Source organism: Pundamilia nyererei, unplaced genomic scaffold, assembly GCF_000239375.1.
Source record: "Pundamilia nyererei isolate P.nyererei 1_Seehausen unplaced genomic scaffold, PunNye1.0 scaffold00018, whole genome shotgun sequence".
Taxonomy (NCBI): Eukaryota; Metazoa; Chordata; class Actinopteri; order Cichliformes; family Cichlidae; genus Pundamilia; species Pundamilia nyererei.
Window position 1 is genome coordinate 4,699,034 of NW_005187419.1, and position 26,228 is coordinate 4,725,261.

Consider the following 26,228-nt stretch of genomic DNA (forward strand, 5'->3'; position numbering starts at 1 on the left):
AGCAAAGGGAGAGGGAAAGAAAACATGCAAACTGCAGACACGCACCACTATCAATCAGAAATCATTCATCAAAGAGAATAATGTTTCACACATCAATAACTATTTACATTGTTTGCACAAAGTTTGTTCTGGATTTCTCTAAAATACCGGGATATATAACCTATTATTGTAATATTATTACTGAAGGACAACAGGTTTCTTCTATGTATTTAATACACTTGTTACTAGTGGCATACAAGAACAAATTGTCATTTTTAAATCTATACTCAGGCTACAAATTTTCCATATGTGTATATGATTTATTTATTTATTTTTTTACATGTCTATACATTATGGGACATGTGAGCCATATATAAGTATGTAACGGCAGTTGACTTTGAGTGGGACGGCACCAAAATTGTGTCATAGTATTTCATCAGTATAGACCAAAACTCTAAGGAATGTGTCCAATACCTTGTTGAATCTTTGTTATCAACACAGTTCTGAAGGGAAAAAGGGGTCCAACCCCAAGCAAGCAAAGTGCAAAATTTTCACTACATTTTCCATATTTATTTATGAAAGATATATATACATACGTATTTATACATAATAGGACATGTGAACCATATGTAAGTTTGTAACCGCAGTTATATGTACACACCCTTAGCCTTGGTGCAAGATGCTACCCAGACATAGCCTCCCTAGCCAGGCGTTAAAGCCAGATGCAAGTGGGTTAAAAGCCACCTAGACTGAAGTAATGACATCAGTCTGAGCCATCAGAACTGCATGTGGCTCGTAGTGCGGGAGTCACTTCACTGAATAAACTGCTGTATGCCACACTGTTGCGCAAATCTTTAAGAAGGAAGCACCTCGTCATAAAGCTAAAGAGGTAGTAGGACCTTGCGCAGAGTGCCTACATGTGCCTGCATTATGCCAATGGGCTTTTTTGACACGTAAGTTTAACTTCTTCTACTTTCAGCTGCTACCTTTCAGAGTCATTACAAGAAGTTTCAAAAACATCAAGACTAAAATAAAACTGTTGATAACTCATCGTCTTAGCGAAGCCAATTTTCTTCACCGCATCACACTAATATTACATCATATTTGGGACTCTCGGCAGCAACACTCTGATTTTTCCATGAACTTGATTTGTCCACAAACACACCCATCTCTGACAGGATGGCCTCTGGAATAGGACGAGCATGACGGGACACATAGAACTTCTTCAGACTTGAATTCATAGGTGAAGGTTTATAGTCCGTGCACGACTTTCCGCTCAGACTTGGAGCGCACTGCACATCCACTTTGTAGAACAGTTGGCCGTGGTTCAGATTACAGAGATCCGCTTTAACTCCAGCAGTCAGAAGTGGCTCACATGCTCCTAACAGGTCATCATCCCACTTGTTGTCCTCATCCCAAACTTCAAATCTCAGTTTAGCTGATGAAATATCCTCTGAGCCCAGGTCGACGACCATGCCCCAGTGTGGGTTGTTGTTGTTATAAATGACAGGAGAACGCCGGACTTCTAATTTGTTGAAAATCACCTTCACGTATCCATCTGTACCGGTGGTATGGTCGCCCCACAGACCAGAGGCCCGCTGTATTGTTATGATGACCCGTGCCATTCCCTTACGAACAGGGCAGCAATCTTGGTTCACGGCAGGGTCATTGTGGCACTGGCAGACGCAGGCATCCCTCGAGTCGGTTCTAATTCCAGCCTTACAGCGATCAGTGCAGTTTCTCCACAGGCCTTTCTCCAGGATGTAATGGCTAATGGCAGAGCGCAGGTTTTTTCTGACTTTGCTCGTGCTAGGTAGTAACTCATGCAGAGAGTCCAGGGAATATGACACGATATCTGGGTTTTGTGGTAATGTGCTCAGCCATCCCTTGTAGGCTTCTGGATTTTTGTCCGCAGAGAAGAGAAGGTCTGGCTCTGTGGTATGACCACCTTTTATTTCTGTGAACCTGTGGAGGACAGAGTTGCTTGAACAGCTGCGACAGAAAGAAATCATAACAACACTGGAGGAGTCAGTCTTTAAAGAGTTTAACTCTGAAGCCACCAGAAACAAGGCATAATATAGCTGTTAATTATTATGGTTTAGTTAATGGAAGAACAAGTCTGACACCTCGTTGGGGTTAGAAGAGATAACAAATCAGAAATATCTGAGAAAACTTTTACATACCTGTCATTGAAGAGGCTGGAGAAGGCAGACTTACTGTCTGTCTGCTGTATATCCTTTTTGCAGTGTTTTGCTTCAGTACTTATTTTTTTATCTTTAATACTTGCAGACGCTTCAACTTCGAGGCACATCTGCACTTCCTCGGCACTGAGCCCTTGAAGGCTGGCCTGGCACTGTCTGATGCTGGTGACAGACTCGATACTTCCCCCCAGTTTCACCTGGAATCAAATATTCCAACACAATTTGCATGTGTTACTCAGAAATGACTGACACAATTTTGCTGTGTTTCAGGTGCACTGTTGTTATTGTGGTTCACCTTGGTGATGTAGTGGGTCCCAAAGTCATCAATGAGTTTGTAAAACCGTTGTTTGGTTTCTGCGCTGTAGGTTTTGGGAAGTTTTTTCAGAGCTTTGCGAAATTCTCTGTGCAGCTTTGGAGCACTGGACACTCTGTAGCTGATTTCAGAACAACAATTAAACATCAGAATTGCATTTCAGCATTTTTATCTCGATAACAAAGAGACAGCGCATCAGAGCACTCGTATTCTTACCTGTAGTACTCGCAGGACATGCTGTGGCTTGCGAAGCTGTACTTGTCATTCTTGGTTTTCTCCATGGAGTAACTCGAGAGATGAGAATTGGTACCACCCAGCATCAGTGACGCACTTTTACTCCCCGCTTGAAGATCTAGATTCACCTTCCAGTTGTTTTCAACAGAAGAAACGCTGGAACTGAGAAGTGACTCACTGGATTTGTGAAGTTTGGTGGAAACTTTGGCGCTGCAGGACTGCTTTGCCCTCCAGTCCACCACTGTCAGGGGTAGCTTTTGCTTTTTGTTCTCCAAGAAAGGGTTGGTACACAGCATGCATGTTTCATCTTTACGTTTCCACTGATTCATGTCGAGCACAAAGGCTCCTTTACGTTCCATTTTGGTGATATCAAAGCCCTCCCCGGCCAAATTGGCTCCCGGAGCAAATTCTGCATCGGCGCACTGTTTCGGTGTCCCTTCTGTGCACGACTGATACGTGCAGTGAGGGAGGGACAGCAGGAGGCCAGCACAGATCCAGATTTTCACGTGAAACATGTTGCTACTGAGCTGGAAATATTTATTTAATGAGCCTGTGTCATTGAAAGCTGAAAAAGAAACAATTTCAGGTAAATAAACAGACACGTGAAGCAGTTCTGTAGTATATAGTGCGTCCTGAAAGACCACATATCATTTGTGGTTAAACTCAATCACGGTTTTGATTTGTCTAAACCTGAAAGATGTCTATTAATTTTAAGATTTTTGCCATCTTATTAAGTAAAATAAGCCCCAGAATTAGATTTTTTTCCTCAGCACTTTGAAAAATCTTCAAAAAAGCTCCCCAAAATGGATCAAGCAACTCTACAGGTAAGACTACTCACTTTCTGTGTGTTCCCGCTGCACATACGCATCAGACTGTGAGCAGCAGTGTCACGATATAATCTTTTATATGCAGAGAACAAAGGATGAACACAGTGGGGTAGCAGAGGTGTGAAAAGCAAGTATGCAGGCGGTCTGAATGACACTAAGCCAACCTGTTATTTTTCTCATGTGATCATGGAAAGTATTTTAGCATGTCTTTTTCTTCTTTGTTTATCAAACTAAAATCAGCTTGACAGCAACTGAGAACAAACTGGACATGAGGTTACAAAAAAAACGACAATAACATGGTCAGTCAAAAGTGTGATCGTGTAAAAGATAAATTATTTAAAAAAAAACTCAAGCTCCTTTCTCATTTTCTTTTTTTCAGAAATTAGTCATTGTGAAACCTGCACCACATCATTTGCGACATATAGGCTGTCCAGACCAAAGAATGACTGAGCGAGAGGAAAAGAACAGTGTGAATCGTCCAGAAGCGTTTACAGGATGTCACCTGCCGCCTTTCAGTGCTTCTCGGGAACTTCGAAAGCATGCGTGTCTGTGAACTGTAGGAAGACCCCAGAGTACCCGTATAGATGGGGAAAACATTACAACTCTTCAGAGAAAGTCCCCAATCTAAGTCAGTGGATTTGAACCCAGAATCGTTATGTGATGGTGTGAACCACAACATCACCATGTCTCACATATACTTCACTGCTAAAGTAATAAAAATTTCACACTATAGACCAGAAACTTTTGACTGAGGATCCAACTTCAACCTGTACTTTTGTGTCAATCTGTACTTTTATGTCAGTGACCCTTTGAGGTGTAACCCTCAGCAATTTGAACATGTAATTAATGTTTTTATTAGTTTTGGCAATCAGGTAACAAAAAAACAAAAAAAATCCAAACCAAAACATTATTACTGTCACCCATCAATAACTATTTAGATTTTTCTCAGAAAGTGTGCTCTGGACTTCCCAAAAATACAGGGTTAGGGTTATAATCTCTGATGAGTTCCATGATTTAGACCTCAGAGTGTTAAAGAGACCTTGGAGTCAAACAGATTAAGGCTAGGAGCCTTTTAGTCTAATGACCAGTTATATATCTCTTGATGCATGCTCAATCATCAAGGTAAGGACTAAAAAACTGATTCTGTTCATCTGGACGTAGTGTTTTCAGGTTGAAGAGTATGTAACTCTAGCTGTACAAAAAATATGCACAAAGAACAATTACACCATGAGTTATGAAGTATAAGAAGTATATCTTTGTAGAACAAACAATAAGTATTACAATTTTAGCACTTTCTGAAGACAGTTGACTCAGTTTCATGTCACTCATGAATTATTAAGTTGTTTACCTGAGTTGTTAGTCCAGGCTGTAGGATGACTCATATTAATGACAATGGGCTTGTAGTTTATTGTCTGCCTTAATGATTAGACTGGCAACGGCCTTTGTTGGCCTTGTTATAATGTTTGTTATTAGTTATTTATCCCAGGAGCTCAAATATGCCCCCCTCTCCTAATGACCAAGTACTCTGTCTGTCCACAGCAGATGTCAGGATGACACTTCGTAGAGTAAACCAACGAAAAGCTGGTAAAGAAGTTGGACATACTAGGAATAAACACCGCTCTCCACAACTGGATCTTGAAACTTCCTAACTGACAGGCCGCAGTCTGTTTCCATAGGAAATAAAACCTCCAAAGTCCTCAGACTGAGTACAGGATCGCCGCAGGGCTGTGTGCTTGGTCCACTGCTGTTCACCCTGCTAACACATGGCTGTACTGCACAGTACAGCTCAAATCACATCATCAAGTTTGCAGATGACACAACAGTGGTGGGTCTTATCACCAACAACTATGAGTCTGAATTCAGAGAGGAGGTACAACACCTGGTGGACTGGTGTCAGAATAACAACAAGAGCTCAATGACCCACACCGCACTGCACATCAACGGATCTGCTGTTGAGATGGTCAACAGTGTGAAGTTCCTGGGTGTGCACATATCAGATGACCTCTCCTGGAACCTGAACAATATCACCATCATGAAAAAAGCCCAACAACATCTTCACTTTCTTAGGAAACTGAAGAAGGCCAGTCTCCCTCCTCCCATCCTCCCATCATTTTACCAGGGAACCATTGAGAGCGTCCTCTGCTGCTATATCACAAGCTCAAATTCAAAATTCAAATTCAAATTTTATTTATCACACACACAACCATACATAGTATGACATGAGGTGAAATGCTTGTAGCTGTGCAATGCAATGCCCAACCATTAAATGACAGTGGTTTTACAGTATTTACAATTTACAGGTTATACAAAATTTACAGATTAAACTGAGAAATTTACAGTAAAAATGTGCAAATAGCAGAAAGAGATTATAAATTATAGGAAGTGTGCATGAAGAAAAACCAGACTGCGTGAGGTGATGTGTGTGGGAGTCCAGTCCTACACCTGGTTCAGGGCCCGAATAGCCTGGGGGAAGAAGCTCCTCCTGGAAGAAGCTGGTACGGGAACTGCGCCCTCGCTGAAAAGAAGTCTCTGCAGCGGATAGTGAGGACAGCAGAGAGGATCATTGGAGGCCCTCTCCCACCCATCTCCCAACTCTATGACAAACACATCATCCGACGTGCAAATAGCATAGTGAAGGACATTTTCCACCCCTCACGTGCAATGTTCTCCCTCCTTCCATCTGGCAGACAGTTTTGCAGCATCAAAACTGTAACGACCAGACACTGCAAGAGCTTCTTTCCGCAAGCAGTCAGAGCCCTCAGCTCACTACCACCAAAGGACTGATATACACATACACCTTTACAAATACAAATACACCTCACAATACTCACCAAAAGACTCAAAAACAACAAAAACCTCCACAAATCCGCTGCAAACTGGACCTGGAAGCAATATGCTTATTTGCTCACTCAGTCACATAGTTACTGAAAACACATTTAAATTATACTAGATTTGCACATTTTGGAACTTGCACATGTCTTCGTCCTGTCTTGTCTACAATTTCCTGACAACAACTTGAACCCAGTATTCAATACCTACTGCACAATCCACTTTGTATTGTCTATGTCCTGTCTTTGTTTATTGTACAGTTATCATTATAGTACTGTATAGTATTATATAGTTAGTAATTGTCCCCTAATTTTACCAAAATTTTGCATGTTATTTATTTGTAATTCCTAGTTTTATATCTCTGGGAGATATAAAATATACTTAGAAATTATATACTCGGGTTTTGTAAATGCACCCCGGGGTGCTTGGGGTCAAACAGCATTTGGGTATGCCAAATGCATACTGTGTATGCGGTTGTATTGACAATAAAGCTCTGGAATCTTGAAATATGAGAATTTCTTTCCAACTCAACTTTGACAAGTGAAACAATAAAGTTCCTTGACTTCTTTTTGTAAATGTAGCTATTATTTGTTGTAAATCTACCAGTTTTATTTGTGTAAATTTGCCCTTTTTGTTCCATATATTTGCCTTTTTGACTCTCTGAATTTCCTCTAAATATTTTTCTCCTAAATTTGAAAGTTTCTTTCTCATTAGTTATTTCTGTATTCTTTTTTTTTTACTTTTTAAAAAATTTTTTTTTACCTCTGATATGCAAGCTTGTTTCTGCTTTTGCTTCTTTTGCTATCCGTAAGTAAAACTGATTTCAAAACTCAAAATATTGAGGTACTCAGAAGTAACTCAAAATATTTATAAGTTACTTGTTAAGAAGTACTACTAAGTTACTTATTTAGAAGTAACTTAAAATTTCAAGATAACTAACTCAAAACTTTAGGCCAATAAGTCATAATTTCGATTTACCTGTGGCTTCCTTTTCCTTCCCACCATCCTTCTCTGTCACAGCAGTCACCTGCATGTTCCCCATCACTATTGTATTTTTGTCATTGCCACCGTCTGCAAACTATACATCATATCAGGTCTGATTACCATCTTGTAAACCTTTCACTCTATCCTTCTGTCACAAATCACCTCCAACACTTGGTTCCACTCACTCCACCCTGGCTGCACTCTGTTCTTCACTTCTCTTGTGCGCTGTCTGTTGTTTTGGATTTTTGACCTTAGGTATTTAGACTCATCTGTCTTCTCTGCTCCCTACAGCTTCGCCGTTACATCCGTCTCCCTCTCATGCACAACACATGCATTGTCTTGCTTCTACCGACTTTGGAGAGATGAGAGCCATCTCTCCACGAAGAGTGCTTATTATCACTAAAGATCACACTGTACCAACATCACTTTCCATGGAGACCGCTGCCTGACCTCATCCTACCTCTCTCTGCCTGGCTTTTTTTTCACTAGCGGAAGCAACCTTCCAAACCCTAATATCCTGTCGTATTTTTCACTCGCAGCTTTACTTTATCCTTTAGTGTTAGGTAACTATAATAACCTTATTTGAGAATAGTTGTGCGAAACTTCCTGGCTTTTATTTTGAAAACAACGATCGGAAATGTCCAGGTTTCTGTCTGAGTAACTTGACGCTTGGAAGACGATGCAGGGGAGACTCGAGGCCGCCGGAGAGGACTCCGCATTTCAAGGAAAACAGCCACCTAGAAATAATGATGGATCATAGTTGGCTCAAACACCTGATGAAGACACTGAATACTCGCCGTATGAAGCAGGCTGGGCGTGTTTAAAGCCAGCCGGCTCAAGTATCCGTTTTTACATCCTCAGCCACCGGACGTTGGTAGGCGACTGCCCGGCTTGCTAGCCCGCAGTCCTTCAAAATCTCTGCTCCACAATCACGGACCTTCTCCATTTATTTTTTTTATTTTTTTCAGTGGCATTACGAAACCTAGCAAGTATACAAGGGGCTGGATTAACAAAAAGCGCACGTCTACTTTCAATGCAGTGAAGGTGTAACCTGCTAGTCCTGTATTTCACATCTGACCGCTGGGATCGAGCTAGCATCATCTGGAGTTGGACGCTGGCGCGGCTCCCCTACAGCATCCTTGCCTGCGCCGCTGCACCGGAATGCTAACTAACGAGGAAATGGCTTTAACATGACCGCGAACCCTTCGCCTCTCAAACGCCTAGCGCTTGTAGGTGGCACACGGACACTTTAGATGTCAAATGTAATGTCCGCCGGGAGCTTGCATCATGCGTGTGGCTTTCCGCGTCTGTCTCCAGCCTCGCGGATGACACTCGCACAGGTACCGGCGGTTCAAAGCGAGCAGCGACGGCGCGCGCACACAGTTGCCGGGTAGCGCTTAGAGACTTCTCCTGAGCTAGCTAGCGCCGAGCTAGGCGGCTAACAGCACAAAATAATAATTAAAAAAACAAAGCAAAAAACAAACAAACAACAACAACAACAACAACCCCAAAACAAAACAAAAACCTCACAACCAATACCAATGGTTTCCCATAAGGTTTTAGTCGCAATAATCTTACTGAACGTGTATATAGGTGTACAGTCAGTTTTTTACTTATTCGGCGGTGTCCTTTTAACCGTCCTCTTTGCTATGGCATTTTTAAATGGACCCAGGCTGCTGGACTGGGCGAGTTCACCTCCACATCTTCAGTTCAACAAATACGTCCTTACGGGATACCGGCCAATTTCCTCCGTGCAGGACTGCATCAGAAGCCTGTTTTACCTGCACAATGAACTTGGAAACATATACACTCACGGTGAGTACAACAAAAATCAGATTGGAATGCTTAGTCAGCATGTGAGATTTGTGTAGAGAGGGAGACAGACCCTGTACCTCCCTGTACCTGCTGAAGGATGCACTGCCAGACTCTGCAACACAGGTTGGGAAGCTTTCATGAAGGCATACATGACTCACACTCTTTTTTATTTTAAATATACATTATTTATCCAGATGACAGCAATTTACAGTTTATTTCTTGTACAACTCCTCAGTGTGATTCATCTAAAACGTACAATAACAGAACACAAAAGCAGAACATGGTTTGACTGACTGATTTATTTATTTTTTATTTTTTCATTTTTAATGTGTCATGCATAAGGGAATCAGTCCAATCCAAACAGGCTTACAAGGCACAACTAGGAAGAAACCAGAGCTAGAGTAGGACCATACAAATTACAAGAGTACTAAAGAAATAATCCAGCTTTGAAGTCTCACGCATTAGGAGCAAAGGCAGCAGACTCATACACATCAAAAATGATTAAAAACCATCTTCAGTCATCATCAGCGTATCAACACATTTATGGTTTGACAAAGAGCTCATTAACTATCACAGAAGGACAATACAAAATAAACTGATTTATTTTCAAGCATAAAATAAGATTTGGCGACTATCACCAGTTATTACACTGGAAATACTACTGCCAAGTTTATTCAGTTTTCAATGAATAAAAAAAGCAGGAAATCATATACTTTGAAAAGCTGTAATGTTTGCAAGGCAATGTTTGCATTGTTGCAGTGTATATACTCCATAATGAGCATATGATGTTTGTAATGAAGTAATTAACACTTTGATATATATAGATATGTGCATGTAAGTATTTTAGAATTATATTAAAATGAAAATGAAAAGTCTCTTAACTCTCTAGCACTGCATGTTATAAACTAGTTGGTAAGTTATTGTGAGGCCTCTGCACCAGCTCTGGTACATGTGCTGCAGGCAGTGCTGACAGTATTAAAACAATAGATTTGCTGGATGAAGCATCTGTTTCTGCATGATGTTTATTAAAAGAAAATGTTTTCATGTTGATAAATACTGCCAGGACCAATATCATTCATGTGAAACACTCAGCCCACCAAAGAGCTGAAATCCAGCTCACTGGAATGCTTTGCGGAGAAGAAGAACATCAGTTTGACGTTTGACTGCATTTTGCAGGCTGCTCTTTGCTGCTATACCTAAAACAAAGGATCACATCATGAAAATGTTTGGCCGACCTGTTATTTTCATCTGAGTCATGTCAGTTTTACAGTCATTGTTTGCCATACAATGCCACTGAAAAGTGATGGGTTTCAGCCCTGTCCACTATACTGTTACATTTCTCTGTCATGACGTTAGAAAAATGTAACATGTGGAAAAATTGAGGCATATTCTTGAATTGATTTTTCTTTAGATTTCTCAGGCTGTCCATCAGTTTTATACATGTTACTTCTATTAAAGGCTGAGCTTATGTGAAATCTGGCACCCACCACTTAGGTTTTGGCCTTTTGCAGAAGAGGATCTAATTTACTCAAACTTAAAATACATTTTTGATTAACAAGCATCCAAAAATAACAGGAAAAAGCAAAAACTTGTATTAACTAATGTAACAAAGGCTCTTTGTCTTAACTGTATTGCACCAGTCGTGCTTGTGTGCATTTTCACCCTTGAAAGGCACATTTTTAATTCATGAGAAACACTGAAATGCTGATGTTTTAAAGAATGTGCTTAAACTTCTTTGCATTAACTAAAAGTTTAGGTGTTTTTCACAGGCCCAACTTTTCCAAATTTCGAAACCTTGGCTTTGAGTATCTGCCAATGCCGAGTAGTGTTAGATAAATAAGCTGTAATCCTTAACATGGATAAAAAATGGGGAATATGAAGGCAGCATTAGTCTCCACTTAAACTTTGTTTTTCAGCTTTGTAAGAATAAATGGTCTTGCCTAATTACTGAGCGTTTAAAAGTCTTCTTTCAGTCAGGATTCACAATGATGAAACTTTCCATCGTGTTGTGTACGTCTCATTACTAGTTTAGTAAACGTTAGGTCCCGGATGTCTTGCCTGCAAAGAAATAATCTTGGCTTAACTTTGCATAGTCATTTTCATGTGCAGTTCCACGCCTGCTTAGAACAAATGCAGCAATCACAACGTGATCAGGAGTGTGATTGTACCTATGTAATCTAAGACCTATTCTGGATCAAAATAAAAAGTTAGTTTTATAAATGTTTACATTTTGAGTTTTAGCAATGAGGATAATCTGTGGCTCGCTCACTGGCTAACGACTTGTGACTGACAAATCGTGACGTCTATCTTTTATACTGTGGTGGTCAAGTAAATGCATCGGACTGAACCGAATACATCATCCCGTAGATCAGCACACTGTCGTTGCTTGATTTTGCTTTTTCAACTCAGGATTAAAATTATATCCAATGCAAATATCAGAGCAGAGCATCCTTAATCTGGCCCTGTTAAAAACAGAAATTAAATGGATTTGACACCCCTGATTTAAGCCAGTAGTGCCCAACTTATTCAAAGGACTCTATTTCAAAAGCTGTCACCCTCCCAAGGTGATTTCTTTTGGTTTAGATGTTAACTGAATGGCAGTTTTGCAAAGAGGGAATTTTTGTTGGCAAAGAAATGTTTTTCCAAGAAATGTTTTTCCAAGACTTTCCTGCTTGGAGGCAAGTGTTTAAACGTGGACTGAATTCTTAAAAAGCAGTTTGACTTGCACGTAATAGCAGACTTGTACATAAGAGCAGATGAAAAACACTGTTTTTCATCTCTCTTGAACTCTGTGTTTACACAATGTGCAATTCTTTTAATAGTTTGCTACAAGCCCAGATTAATTGCAGAATTGTGTTAATCTGTTCAGCCAAAGGTGAGAGTGAGGTGTTGGCCTGTTAGCAGTTTGCGTGGTGGGTTTTTTTCTATTTTCAAACTGAGATGATTAGACAGCCTGTAATGTGGCACTCAGCAGCATGACTTGTGTCTTTTGCCCTCCTCTTTTCATATCAAAGTGCAATCTGGATGGTGTCATTTAACTTTGTTGTGGCGCTCCAGCATCCAGCAGTCACGGCGCAGTTAAACAGCATCAGTGATTATCAGCTAAGTGGCTCTGGATGTCTTTATTGCACTCCAGTGATGTTGGCTTAGCGTGTGACCTCAACATAACAGGCTAATGTTTAATCTAATGAGCATTATTTTCCAGTTTTCCAGATCTGAGAAAAAGAAGAAAAGGCTGCGCTGTGCTTGTAATTCTTCTTTATTATTGTGCTGTAACATTTCGGCTGAGTTTCATGAGCCGGCTTGTTTTGCATATAAACTGAAAACATCCTGCCCGCAGCTCAGGTCTCAGATACTCAGAGGTCCTCGCTCCCGCTGCTGTGTCCACGCCTGACTTCAACTCGCCAGCTCAGGGCGAATGCTGAGAGGGAGATAATGTGCTTAAAATAGATGTGTTACAGTTGCATGCCATTCCTTGTATCACCTGCCTTGTCTTCAGTGAGAGCAAAAATGAGAGAAAGGGAGGAGTGCTGTAGGTGTGTCTCAGAGTGATAAGAGCCGTATGTAAGCGGATCAAATTTCAAGGTCTGCATTTTGCTCACGTAGCAGTCAAATTCCCTGCCAAACAGGGAAACTTAAATGGGAGCCGTGTAGCCATTAGCAGCGTGGCCTTTTGCTGCATCAGAATTAGAGCTTAGTGGGAGCTTTGGCTTTCTCTCAATGGGGAATCACTGATACGTTGGTGCCAATCACGTAGGTTTCCCCTTTGGCTCTTCTTGCTGGTATCTGTGCACTCTCAGCAGCCATTCACAGCTACTGATTCTCATATAGTGTGAAAAACAGCGTCCTCGATTCCAGAAACTCCTGAGCGAGATAATCCATCACCGTAAACACGACACCTTAATTTGCTTTTGTCAGAGTTGAGCGGATGGTTTTCATACCAGCATGTGGGCATATTACCTCAGGCAACATTATCCGTTGGACTCTATTTACAAGCAGAAGTAAAAGATGGTGCTTTAGTCGTTTTAATTGCATGTCATCAGATTTGTTAAAAGTGTTGTGACACAAGAAGCACTGCTGTCAGGACGTGTGTGTCTTTACATATGAGATAAGATAAGCTTTACTTTATTCATTCTAGAAGTTTTGAGAAAGTATATTTTTTCTTGTATGGAATAACAATGAAAATAATATACTAAATAATAATAATAATACCAACAGCAATTATATTATTAAATGGAGGTACATAAAGCAGGTAATATTATTTATAAATATAATAAAATAAAATAAATAAAATATAGAAATTAAATAGTAATATGAATGTTAATTAAATCAAAGTTATGAGATATATGCATGTATTAATAATAATGATTTTAAAATATAAAATGCAGATTACAAGGTTAAATAAAATGAAGTATTGTTATTTAATATTTTACTGTATTGTGTTTTTATAAAAGACATTTTTTAAATTATTAATTCAATCATTGCCCTGTGTTAAGCTCAGCCTTTACATGACGTGCTGTTGTTTAGACTATTTAGACTTTTATGTAGCTCATTAATTTCATTTGATTATTCAATTTCTTATTTTTTCTATTTATTTAAAGTTTATTTGATCTTTCTCTTGTGTCGTTTTAACATTACAATTTCTGCCTAATTACACAGTTTAAAAACCACCTCCAGTCTTTTCCTGTTTCATTGTGTGTACATTTCGCAGTGTGTTTATTTTTCCACTTCCAGTCATTACACATGCTTTTAAATTTACAGATCAGAGTGGTTCTACAAAGATAAAAAATAAAAGTGTTTCACTTCTGTATGAATTGACTTGTTGAGCCATAGAAGGACTTTAAATTAAACCCCTGTGTAGTAAAAAAACCCATTTTTAAATACTACTACATTCCCATTCAGCGAGTATTTGTATTTGGAGGCTGATTCCAGAGCAACTAAAAACTCTTGAGTTATGCCACATTCTGCAGATGTGATAAAGTCAGTCTTTTACAAGTCTTTTATTGTGTGGTATAGGTAAAGCCTTCTTTTATAACCACTGCTCTCTCGGTTTCTCTGCCTGCTCACTCTTCAGGCATCCCTCTGGTTTGCTTCCTGGTGCTGCTGCCTCTTAACATCCCCTGGTCTCAGATCAGCGTGACATGGCTGGGTGTGGTGCACTTCCTGGCCTGCCTGTCACCCCAGCTGGGCTCTGTGGTCTACCACCTGTTCATGAACCACGAGGGAGGGGAGCCAGTCTACCACACCCTCCTGAAGCTGGACGTGTGTGGAATCTGCATGATCAACACGCTGGGTGAGGCCTCATGGATTCATTGTCAGCTGTTGTTCTCTTATTGCTGATCTGTTTTCTTCCAGGATGGAATTGATTGTCAGTGATTTACCGTGCAAGTGTTTTGCTTGGAGGTGTACCAGTATTGATTTGTCGCAACACACTCTGATTCGATCTTACTTTGCAAGCAATGATTCGAGCTCTGAAATGATTATTGATCTGTCCATGCTGCCTACATCACCCTATTGTAAGAAAAAATGACAGGCACATTATTTTTTATTTCTTTATAGACTTCTACACTTTGAATGAACCTTTTAGATTTGCCCACTACACCGATATCGTTAATACAGTACATTCATTATTAATATTGTGACAAAGCATGGGAATAACAGGAATTGTGCCAGGAATTTTTACCAACCCTGCAACCTGCCAGGCCTAAGCACCGGGGATATTTATTTATCTTTACGACCAAAGCTACAACCCTTACGTTAGCTTACAGGCCTCCTGTTCCCATTAACTGTTTTTAACCATAAAACATATTTGGAAAATCTACAATAAAGTCTAAAAAAGGGATTAAACACCCAAGAAAACATTGTGATGTTTTACTGTTTTACCTGATAATCTGATGTCCATCCACTTATGCCCACTAATTATTCATTTAGGTAGGCTAAATCATTCATCAGTGTATGTTAACAAGATTAAATATGATATAAATGTTCTTTTCATGCTAGTTGCAGATAAAGTATCCTTTTTGTTTCATCACAGAGCTGCATAGACAAAGGTCTTTCTGTCTCTGCCATTCAGCAATTATCAATTAGTCGTTTGTCGGCTGCACTTTTTTGAGGGGTCGCCGCAATGGTACATAAGCATCTGCGTATTGGAATAGGGCACAACCCTCCTGGTGTATTCAGAGTTAGGGCATGCACTAGTAGAACACTAACTTGTGACTTCCTGTGCTTTGGTTGCACAGTTTTACCCAACTAGTCGTTAAGAAAATACCATGAAAGCAGTTGGCATCATTTAATTGCACTAAATTCCTTCATCCCCTTAAATTCACTGTTATAGCCGGATCTGAAATCCTTTCTATCTAAAGGTTTAGCAGCAAAGTCTAGAGGCTATGAACAACTAGGGTTGGGTTGACATGATAAAAAGAACAGAATAACAACTCTCAGGAATGCAGACAGACGAGTGGATACACGTCCTCCCGAATTAACTAATGCATACAATTCATGTGAACGTAAAGAAAACTCTGTCAGGATTAGTGAAGTTAAACAGACTCAAATGCAGGGCAGACAGAGAGTAAAACAATATGAATATTAATGGACAGACCTACAGGTAATTTTCAGGATTTTCAGCAAGTAAATAACAAAACTCCAACATAAGGGAACAGAAGATGGTTAGCAGTGCAGAATTAGGCAAGAAGACAAAGGCAAAGGCAAATATAGCTTTAGACAGAGGACAGACCGGGAAACAATAAACGTGAGAATAATTAAAGCAGGAAATCCAAAAAGGAAGGAAAATCCACAAAGGCAGGAAACAATGAAACATGTAAGAAAATGAACCTTTACAGCAAAATATGAGTCAACTAAAAGACTAATAACTCACCCTGCCGACAGGAGGACTCAGGTAGGAGAACACAGAGGGCAGGAGAAGTCTAACAACAATGTAATCTATAACAAGGATCACTTCTTCTTTTTCTCTTTGCCTACAAATGATTTTCCATTTGCAGTTAAAATGAATCAGAAGAAAACAGTTAATGATCACATCTGAGTCACAAATTAATTGTGTCTTGTTCGGTTAATGGATTCATCACCCTCAGCTCAAGGTGACTGTGAGTTTAATAAAACAGAAACGCTTTCAGTCTACAAAATAATAACTTTTCCGTTGAAACAACGTCCTCTACTTATTTTATTTTTTCCTTTGTGCAAAAAAAACCTCCTTTATTTTACTGAGTTATCCACGTCTAGAAAGCTTAGCTTATTTAGTAGCTGTATTTAGGAACAGTGCATTTAAAGCTCAGTTGAACATTAGAAGAACTGAACGCTGCAAATCTAAGGGGCAGAGTCGGCAATATTAGCAGTCTTGATTCATGATTAAGCTTGTTGAACAAGTACTTTGATGAAGGACCCTTATTAGCTTTTGACCCACAAAGGTTATGACTATGGTTACAGCAATGAATGACACAGTTATTAACTCTAATAAAATGATTTCACTCAACCTGGGTTCACCTTCTCTGTAACGGCACTACCTGCTGATTGTGTGTCAGAGAGGACAGGCTGCAGACCCCTAATGACAACATAGAGAAAAACAAAGGGCCAAATTTTACAATACTGACGATTCACACACTTGGTCCTGAATACGTTTTACAGTCGACATGCTTCTATTTTTAGTCGCACACTGTAAATCTCTGTCCCATCAGTGTTGCCTTCCTGCTGAGTTCTCTAGAAAAGAGAACTGCCTCCTTATTTCAGTAACCTCATCATCCACTTCCTGTAATGTGACATAAAAAATACAAAGTTGGAGGTTGTTTCAGCCACCTCCCTGCACAGTTGCACTGTGATTAATGAAACCATCAAGCTTTGGCCAAAAGCGCAGAGTTACACACGCAGCTTTAAAGGGTCAACGATTCAACCTTTGTGCTTTTCACAAGGCGTGGCTTCATCGCTCTCCTGACTTCCCTCTGTCTTTTTTCGTGTCTTAGGAGCGCTGCCTATCGTCTACACCACACTGCTGTGCTACCCATTTATCCGCACTGTAGCCCTTTTAGTCTACATCCTGCTGTCCAGCCACGCCATCTACTGCGCCGTCACCGCTCGGAGCAGCGTTCGGCGGTTGCGCTCCTTCGCCTGGCAAGCGCTGTTTCGCTTCTCCTTCTTCCTGCTCCGCTGGGTGGGCGTGGGCGGCGGCAGTCCCACCTCGCTACGCCACTTTCTCACGATGGATGCACTGGCCGTGCTGGGCGGGGTCATCAACATCACGCGCATCCCGGAGCGTTTTTGGCCGGGTCTCTTCGACTACTGGTGCAACAGCCACCAGATCATGCATGTACTGGTGGTGATCTCCATCCTTTACCTGCACTGGGGCGTGCTGGACGACCTTCTCTGGATCACCAGCTACGACTGCCCCTCAGATTGACCCACACAGGAGCCCCCCGGCCCCTCACAAGGAGTGCTGGAACATACCACTGAAAGACCTCTGGGGGAAGGGGGGAGCCTGGAAAGGGAAGGGAAAGGACAGGGATCACAGAAACGAATGCTGTGCATGTGTTCACTTCATGCGCTGAAACTCAGAATGTTCATATCTTCGTCCATCTTGATTTGTGCGAATGCAGGTAAAAGTATGTCGAGTAACACGCACAATCATTCTGACTTGCTCAGTTGCCACAAACTTGGTGCAAAGGCATATACATACACACATGCAGACACAAACACACACACACAGACACATTCATACACAAACCGATAAAAAAAGTGTCAAATTTTAAAAAGTAAATTTATTAACCGAGTTTTAAACCCTATAATGTCTTAGGTAAAGGTTACAGCTCGAAGCCTTTTACATAATGATAGAAGTTTCTTTTAAGGATTACTTGATGTCGTTGATTAAAATGGTCTAAATCAGTGGTTCTGAAAGTTGGGTCTACGGCCCACAGCTAAAATATCTAGTGATAAATTTCCTTTAAATTGCTGAAATTACATTCTGATCTTAAAAAGTGGCGATCTACAGATGTCCTTTAATCACACCCATGTTATCTTTGGACGAGTAGAAACTGACACGCGTCTAAAATGTTTAGATTTAAAAGTTTCATAATTTTGGCATGCAAGAGTAGAAATGGTAGTAAGCATGCGGTTTGTCAGTGTTGGGATTATAAGCGAGACCTTGGAAAAATGTTCTTGCCCGTCGCCTCAGGAATACACCGAGCTCAGCTGTGTTGCATTCCAAGTCTCATGCTGCTCCCGAAGCTGATCTCGCCCACTCACGACAATGCTTGCAAATCCATCAGACAGGTTGCGGCACGCCCCAGAAGCAGCTTTGTGTCCTGAGTGATTTTTATGGAAGCTGCATTAAGATGCACAGAGTAGGGCCGGAATTCAGACCTAGAAGAGCAAAGAGTGTCTTGCCAATTTTGAAAGAGTGCTGGGCGGTATTCTGATTCTAATTTAATTCATCTGAATATGAATTTAAGAAAATAAATGAGGCTTTTTACTGGTAGAGACCTAGAAAAGACAAAACACTTACTGTGACCTTTGGAGGGGTTTATATGTGGTAAAACATTTTGTGTAAGAAGTACTTTGGAGTGTTTTGAGAAGGGGCTTGTATTAACTTTTCAAACTCAAGGTTACCACTGTGTGTTAACGCCACTGAAGGTTTCATAAAAATTTAAGGGGCTGGGTGAGTGGGAGGAAAATTCATGACACAACCTCAGAACTCTCAAGATTGAAGCTGTAAAAAGGACAGAATGGCACATTTATGAGGAAAAAGTCCGAAGTTTATATTCCTGAATCGCCTGTGTGGTCTTCCTCTTTTCCTCTTGCCTGGCAGATTCATCTTCAACATCATTTGTCCAGTATATGCACTACCCCTCCTCTGCACATGTCCAAACTATCTCAGCCTTGCCAATTCGGGTCTATATATCACAGCAGGTCTCACCATCTTGTAAACCTTTCCCTTCATTCTTGCTACTAACAAATCACTCCTGGCACTTGTCTCCACCCGCTCCACTCTGTTCTTCACCTCTGTTGTGCACTGTCTGCTCCTTTGAAGGGTTGACACCAGGTATTTAAACTAACCTACGTTTCTAACTCATTCACCTCTCCGTCTCCTTCTCATTCACACACATGTATTTTACCTTCTACTGACTTTAATTCCCACCCCCACCTCGGAGCCATCTGTCACTCTTACCGCACACCTTACCACTGTCTCTCTATCCTTATGCATGTCTTGCACCACTCTCCCATACTCATGCAGTTACATAGTTCCTCTTTTGGGACCCTGTCATATCGTTCGATCCACAAAGACACAATGTGACAAGTCTTACCTGCTCTATACTTCTCCATCAACACTATCAAAGCAAACATCACATCTGTAGTGCGCTTTCTCGTTTTGAAACCATACTGCTGCTGACTGGTCATCACCTCTCTTTTTCATGGCATGGCTCATCACCTTCATCCTGCTGTACTTACTACAGCTCTGCACATGACCTTTGTTCTTGAAAATCAGCACCAGTACACTTTATTCCGGAGACACCTGCTCTCTCCAGGGTTTTGGTAAACAAGCTGATTGAAGATCCACTGCCCTTTCTCCCAGACATCTCCATACCTCCACAGGTATGTCTGGACCAACTGCCTCTTCATAGCTGCCCTCACGTCCTCCTTTCTAATCCTCTGCACTTTCTGATTCACAAACTGTCCTCCACCTCCTCTCTCTCATTTTCTTCACTCATCAGCTCTTCAAAGCACTGCTTCCACCTTCTCAACACTCTCTTCAGTTATAAGTACATTTCCATTTCTATCCTTAATCACCCTGCACATCTTTTCCAGTGGAATCTCTCCACCTAGCCAATCAATACAAGTTCTTTCCTCTCCAACTTCACGTAACACTCACTGAAAGTCTTTGCTTCGCCATTTCTTTTGTTGCTGTACTCCTAGCATCCCAGTAGTCCTGTCTTTCTTTAGTCAACCACCTAGGCTTCTTGTCTCCTTGTCATCCTGAAGATACACAAAATACCTTCATTGCAGTTTTCCTCACTTTTTCAGCTCTGCTTTCCTAATCATTAATTAACGTTCACTACCACCCAGAAACTCATCTCATCTCCTCCCTAAACTCTGTACAGGATTCTTCCTTCTTCAACTTCTAACTCTACCGTCCTGTAGAAATATGCGCTCATACCACAAGCACTATTTTAAAAATAAACACTCTATGCAGACCAAATGAAACGCCCCTCAACCCGACGTCGATTTGCATGAGAAACAGTGACCGGTGTATTCCTGGGGTAAAGGCTCCCTGCCCCCAGACGAGTTTAAAAACCCCTCGTCCAAATGATATGACAGTCTTTGTCTACACTTGTGCAGCATATTCATATCTCACATCACATACACAGCACGCACTCTCACGCACCTTTGTTTTTACACATGTACAAAGCACTTTTAGAGTTTTAACTTCGTCCAACAGACTGAATTTTACAGGACTGTTTAGTTCCCTGTTTTCTGCCACTGCCTCTTTTTCTTCTTTGTCCTCTCTGTCATCTGAATGGTCCTTACCGAAGGCGTGCGAGGGGCTCATTCCTGAAGCGTGCCAGCAATGAGCTTACCTGCTGAGATGTCCCAGACCACCAGATGGGATCTGTTGAGTGTTATCAGCTTTGTTTGCACCAGTGCCAAAGAAATTCAGGCATTTTTAAATCAGAAAAGAAACTGATGTCTATGAGCTGCCTTTGCCAAACTTTTGCTTATGTCCAGCCAACCCCAAGTTGATTGGTCTTACGCATTTATTATGACCTCCCTTTGTTTGGAAGACGACCGTTTCCATTTGTGCGAGACGTAATTATCTTTTTAAAGGCAGAGCCTGAGTGCTTTGTGAGTCTTCTGCGCAATTGTGTATAAAAGCCATTGAATGTGCGTAGTTGTTTTACACTGAAATGCCACCATGTGCACATAATACATAAAACTATATGTGGCAGTGCTGAAATGTAAAGGGGTAATGACTTTATAATGCTATTTATAGTTATTTGTCTTCTGGCCCCAAACGCGTAAGGATATATATTTAATCAAGAAATAGATTATATTTATGTTTGTTTTTATTCATTTGTATTAATTTGAATGTGTTTGTCAGCTGCTTAAACAGTTTACATCATTGCAGTGCAGGATCGCTCTGACTGACAGGTCAAATAAGAGGTCAAAGAAAATCCATTGTTTTATTTAAACCCAGCAATTCCGGAGGATTAGCTCCACATTTTCTCTGCGTACAGTTTTTCCTGCCTTCCTGTAATATGTGACGTCTCAGTCACACAGGATCAGATCTGTCTTTACACGTCGCAGCTCGGCGAGGAAAACAGCTGCAATGTGACCTTTAAAACAGGTGCAGGTCTATTCTGAAGTTATTTATGTCCTCAGGCATGAATGTAGATGTGCTGTGCTTAGATGTTTACTTATACCCTAAATATTATTATATGGTCAGTCATTTTTGCCACATTATTTATTTATTTAGCTGTACTTGCTTGCACTTTTCTTGAATTGATGTTTAGCCTTTTTAAAGTGGTGGTTTATACACTAAGCTGGCCTACGTATGCAGGAATGAACCCCTCTGAACCCGCCTGCCTGTCATGTATGAGTCACAGCACTTTCATGTGTGTCCAGGCTTGTTACTGTTCTGTAGAAGTAATCGTCGCACTCTTCAGTCATGTTCAGGACTGGCTTCTGAAGCCTCATTTCATACCTAGACCTTTTTTAGTGTTTTTTTATTTATTTTTTTTAAGCATTGGGTTTGTTTCCCACGCTAGTTGCCAACCATGTTAGCCCACCTTCATCTCGCCAAATTAGCAACGTCTGCTCCCGTGACACTGTCTCACAGATGAAGAAGGATTTCCCAGAGTCTGAATGATATGCATTAACCCCAACGTGACCCGACTTTATGAACTTGCCCTCATTTAAAAAGTCAGATATTTGTCTGCTAGTCTCACTCTTACAGTGATGATTATGAATACAATGTAAAAGCTGAAGTTAATGTATTTTTGGCAATTGAATGAAAAAAAATGCATGAAAGTAGCTGTGAAACACAAACTGATGTCTCATAATGTTAGCTGATTGTTAGTTCACTGTAGCCAGCAACTGATCATTCACTCGGCCCTGGAAATGACTGTGTGGTTAGCTGGAGGTGGGCTTTGGAGTGTGGCGTTACCCTGCAGGAAGAGGATTTGAAGCGATCGGAGGCCATGCATCACAATCAAAACAAACTGCACTGTTCATCGTTCTCCAAAGGGCTTTGAATTCAAGTCAATTCTGAAATACACTTAAAGTCCATATAAATAATGTAAATACATTTATGTAGATTATATACAGTGCAGAAGAATATACAGTGACTCATTTTTAACACGCACACTTGGTTAAGGAAGAAAGACAGGAAGGAATGGGATTACCCACCCAGTGAAGATGCTTAAGACGACTTTACCAAAGTTGAGTTTTGGTTAAAAGATGGAAAGACGTTGAGAAAAAGATGCCCTTTTACAGCTAAACGTGGTTGTAAAGAAACACACTACAAACTCCTCAGAGAACCAGCAGTTCACACCCAAATTCAGTTATTTTGGTCAACGTTGAGGTCAGAAATCAAACTAACTTTAGCCTGCAGGCTGTGTGCCATTTAGATGTCTTTTATACCTCCAATAAACTGAAAGCGGGAAAATGTGAATTCCAGCCTTTGTAGCAGCCTGAAAACTCAACTTTTAATAAATTCTGACATAAAGGGACATCTGTCTAAAGGCTAAGGACTGGCTGACCAGATTTAGCCCCGAAAACATCGTCCGTTGGACTCCTGGTGCTTGGCGGGTAATGAGGGACGCAGACGCGGCTCGATGTGGAGCTTCAGATCGATATGAGTTATGTATTTGATTAGCTATGATGATATATATGTGAAAAACACAGGGAAAAAAAAAAGACTGGCATTGGTTTCTGTTCAAATGTAGAGTTGTTTGACCATTTTGTGGCCCTGACTAAGAATGCTTCTGATCATTTAAATGTAACCGCTTTTTTAAAGACACACGGGAAAGATATGCGCGACAATAGCAGGGGAATCTTGGCGGGCATGTGAATACCTCGTGACTACCACTGGTCTATCTATGCATTATCAGCCGAAGGATACGTAACAGTGAAGTCAATTTGTGTTTGTCAAACGGCTCTCTGATCCGCTGTAACGGAGGGCTCTCTCCCAACATCCTGAGTCTCCCGCTTCTCAGGGTGCCATAACAGTAGCTGTAACATCTGAAGCCTGACCGCTGCTGTCTGAAACATGGACGCGAGACTCACCTGCCCTCTTTAGTCCGGTCTGTTCACGCTGGGAACCCAGCTGTCAGGGTGGGCGCAAGGGCGAAGGAAGGTGGAGCATTTCTCTGAAAACCATGTTGCAGGAGTGGAACCCGGTCAGAAAATTGGTCTTTGTCCTTTTGTCTGTATGTTTAATGAAAAAAGAAAAGACATGATGTATAAAAGCATCACTAACAAATCTAAAACCTTTTTTGTTTTTTTTTTAAATATTACACAGGTGCCGGACAGCCTGTTAACAACCTGTTTATAATGGATCACCTGTGTTGTTATATACTGATTATTAATGATTGCTGTTATTCTGTGGATCCTATAATGACACTGGTCTATGTGTACAGGTAATGAGACAAGCCCTTTCCTTTAGGATGAAGGGAGCTTTCTGGAGGGTCTGTCTGTTATTGTCTCCATATCTGCATGGCTTTCTTAATGTGTCAAATGAGTGAGTGTGGCTCCATCTAGTGGAAGTTCATGTTCACTAATGCAGGCATTACTGTAGCTGAACTGCAGCCAAATGAAACGTAACTAACTGGTGGTAACACTGTCACTGCTGGTCTGCAGTTATCCTCCAGTGTTATTTATTTAGATCCCCCAGATCATGTATGTACACATGTGCGTATGAGCTCTCCTGCAGAACCCATGCAAGCATGAAATCTGTATGTTGTCCCGTTTACTTTCGCCTGTTGCACCGACGGGATGCTGATTGCATTCCCAGAGTGCCTCGTTATCCAGTCTGTGTGCTTGCCGATTAATGTGCACGAACTCAGACGGTTTGTTCCTGTGCTGTAGTTCACATGTCTGTGCGACATTAGTGTCCTGTGTAACAGACAGGCTCTCACACTCCTCAGTCTCCAGCAACGATTGTGCAATAAACTGAAGTCTATATTTTTAAATCTGTCATCTCTTTTTTCCTGTTTGTTGCTGTTTCTTTTAAGATGTATGTGTGTGAGAGAGAGGAAGAGAGACTATACTTTTATGCGTGTCTTTGTGAGGAATGATTTGAGTTTGAGGTTTTTTACCTGTCCACAAGTATCTGAGTACATGTTCCCATGCCTTGCAGTTTTTTGTGAGCTCCCTACCTACGCATGCATCCTTCAGGTGGACAGTAAGCAAAGCAGCTGTCCTCGTCAGCCTGGTAATATAATCCCTGCCTGAGGCCACTCCTGCTGACAGCACGCATTTTGGGAGGGTTAAGGGTTGGTTTTAGAGTGTAGGTAAAAATTAGGAATTAGGGTTGGTGTTTGGTACAACAGGGAGTTCAGACTTAGTGTCAAGGTTAAAATTAGATTTGGTGTTTTTTTTTATCCAATGTTTTATTTGATTGTACACCAAAAAAAGGAAGAATTTATAATATGACTCTAATATTAACAACCTGAGCAGTGTGTTAAAAACATAGATGCTTTTAATACTTTTATATTTCCTGCAACTAACTACAGGAGAGAGGCAGTTTTCAGGTGGTAGATGCACTTCAGTTTTCTAAATCTTAGATCCCCGTTTTGTTCAGAACGATTTTCAACTTTGAGCATCAGTATCACAGGATATATACACTGCTCAAAAAAAATAAAAGAACACCGAAAACACATCAGATCTCACTGGGAAAAAAAATCTTGCTGAATATCTATAGTGATGTGACTGGAACAAAAGGATGCCACATAGTTTGGCTGAATTCAAAGACACAAGTTATGTGGGAGGCTAGTCCAGGTAGCCAAAATGTCATTGCGGCATTTCAGAATGATTCTCCTGGAGGATCTCCTTCAAGTTCTGGACCAGGGCATCGCTGGGCTCCTAGACAGTCTGAGGTGCAATCTGGTGACATCGGATATACCAAAACATAATGTCATACAGGTGTTCTATTGAACTGGGTCAGGTGAGCGTGGGGGCCAGTCAATGGTGTCAATTTCTTCATCCTCCAGGAACTGCAGGACACACTGCACCAGTCTGACAGTGGTTCAAAACTTTCATCCCGTTATCTCGGTTATCATTGCCGAGCCTGTAGAGGTCTGTGCATCCACCACCAAATCGGAGATGCTGAATGACGCTAGAGGCTGCATAACAGTCTCCAGACCCTGTCACGTCTGCCAGAGCCCACTAGAGGGCGTCAAGCCCTCAGGCCAGCCCTCACACCAGTGGCCTGCTGGAGGCTCTGGCAGTGCTCATCAGATAGCGGTCCTGCGGGGGCCTTTTGACATTTTTTGCCTTCATTGAATTGTAAGAGTGAAGACAGACTGGAAAGCAGGGTGAGAGAGAGGGACAGACATGCAGCAAAGGACCACAGGTTGGACTCCAACCCAAGCTGCTGCTCACCCGTCATGCAACATGGGGTCGCCTGCTTACCCACAGAGCTAAACTGCCACCGAATGTCCCAGAAAGTCAACTGACTTGATTCTATACTCTGATTAAAAAGCGTTCCTTAAATTTGTTTGAACAGTGTATCACACTACATCGGTTTATTGTCTAGGATGTAGAGTTACAGAGACCTGGATTTTTTCTGATACTTCAGTGGTGAAAACGTCCAAAACAACCAACATTTTGGTACCAGGTTGATTTTTTTTTTCACTCTGATTCCCCTTGTATGAAAATAAATGTCTTATATGCTCATTTTTAAATAGTTGTCAGATTTAAGTTTGAGATTCTGTCTACTCAAAGAATTACAAATGCGTGAGTGAAAATATATTTCAGAACTGGCTTGTACAGGGTCATTTTTGCCACTGTGTAGCATCCTCTCTTCTTTAAACAACACTCTGCAACCTC

The 26,228-nt window shown here is 41.1% G+C and overlaps 2 protein-coding genes across 2 annotated transcripts; one reads left to right on the plus strand and one right to left on the minus strand.

Moving 5' to 3' along the window:
* Window positions 1-12: 12 nt before the first annotated feature.
* Window positions 13-3,608, minus strand: LOC102203220 (perforin-1-like). Its single transcript, XM_005726252.1, has 5 exons — window positions 3,566-3,608; window positions 2,710-3,292; window positions 2,476-2,614; window positions 2,163-2,377; window positions 13-1,944 (listed from the first exon to the last, which is right to left on the minus strand). Exons 2-5 carry the CDS (start codon window positions 3,240-3,242, stop codon window positions 1,062-1,064), a joined length of 1,770 nt encoding a protein of 589 aa, XP_005726309.1. The 5' UTR covers window positions 3,243-3,292; window positions 3,566-3,608; the 3' UTR covers window positions 13-1,061.
* A 4,407-nt stretch (window positions 3,609-8,015) lies between these two features.
* paqr4a (progestin and adipoQ receptor family member IVa) lies at window positions 8,016-24,354 on the plus strand. Its single transcript, XM_005726255.2, has 3 exons — window positions 8,016-9,182; window positions 14,257-14,475; window positions 17,153-24,354. Exons 1-3 carry the CDS (start codon window positions 8,909-8,911, stop codon window positions 17,584-17,586), a joined length of 927 nt encoding a protein of 308 aa, XP_005726312.1. The 5' UTR covers window positions 8,016-8,908; the 3' UTR covers window positions 17,587-24,354.
* Window positions 24,355-26,228: the final 1,874 nt, after the last annotated feature.

What these genes read in the sequence shown, in the direction of transcription:
- LOC102203220 (XM_005726252.1), bottom strand. Translation starts at nt 3,242, where the DNA reads ATGTTTCACGTGAAAATCTGGATCTGTGCTGGCCTCCTGCTGTCCCTC. An exon ending in GGACCCACTACATCACCAAG is followed by an intron (nt 2,378 to 2,475) that starts GTGAACCACAAT and finishes ATTTGATTCCAG; the next exon opens with GTGAAACTGGGGGGAAGTAT. An exon ending in TCCAGCCTCTTCAATGACAG is followed by an intron (nt 1,945 to 2,162) that starts GTATGTAAAAGT and finishes TGTCCTCCACAG; the next exon opens with GTTCACAGAAATAAAAGGTG.
- paqr4a (XM_005726255.2), top strand. Translation starts at nt 8,909, where the DNA reads ATGGTTTCCCATAAGGTTTTAGTCGCAATAATCTTACTGAACGTGTAT. An exon ending in TGGAAACATATACACTCACG is followed by an intron (nt 9,183 to 14,256) that starts GTGAGTACAACA and finishes CTCACTCTTCAG; the next exon opens with GCATCCCTCTGGTTTGCTTC. An exon ending in CTGCATGATCAACACGCTGG is followed by an intron (nt 14,476 to 17,152) that starts GTGAGGCCTCAT and finishes TTCGTGTCTTAG; the next exon opens with GAGCGCTGCCTATCGTCTAC.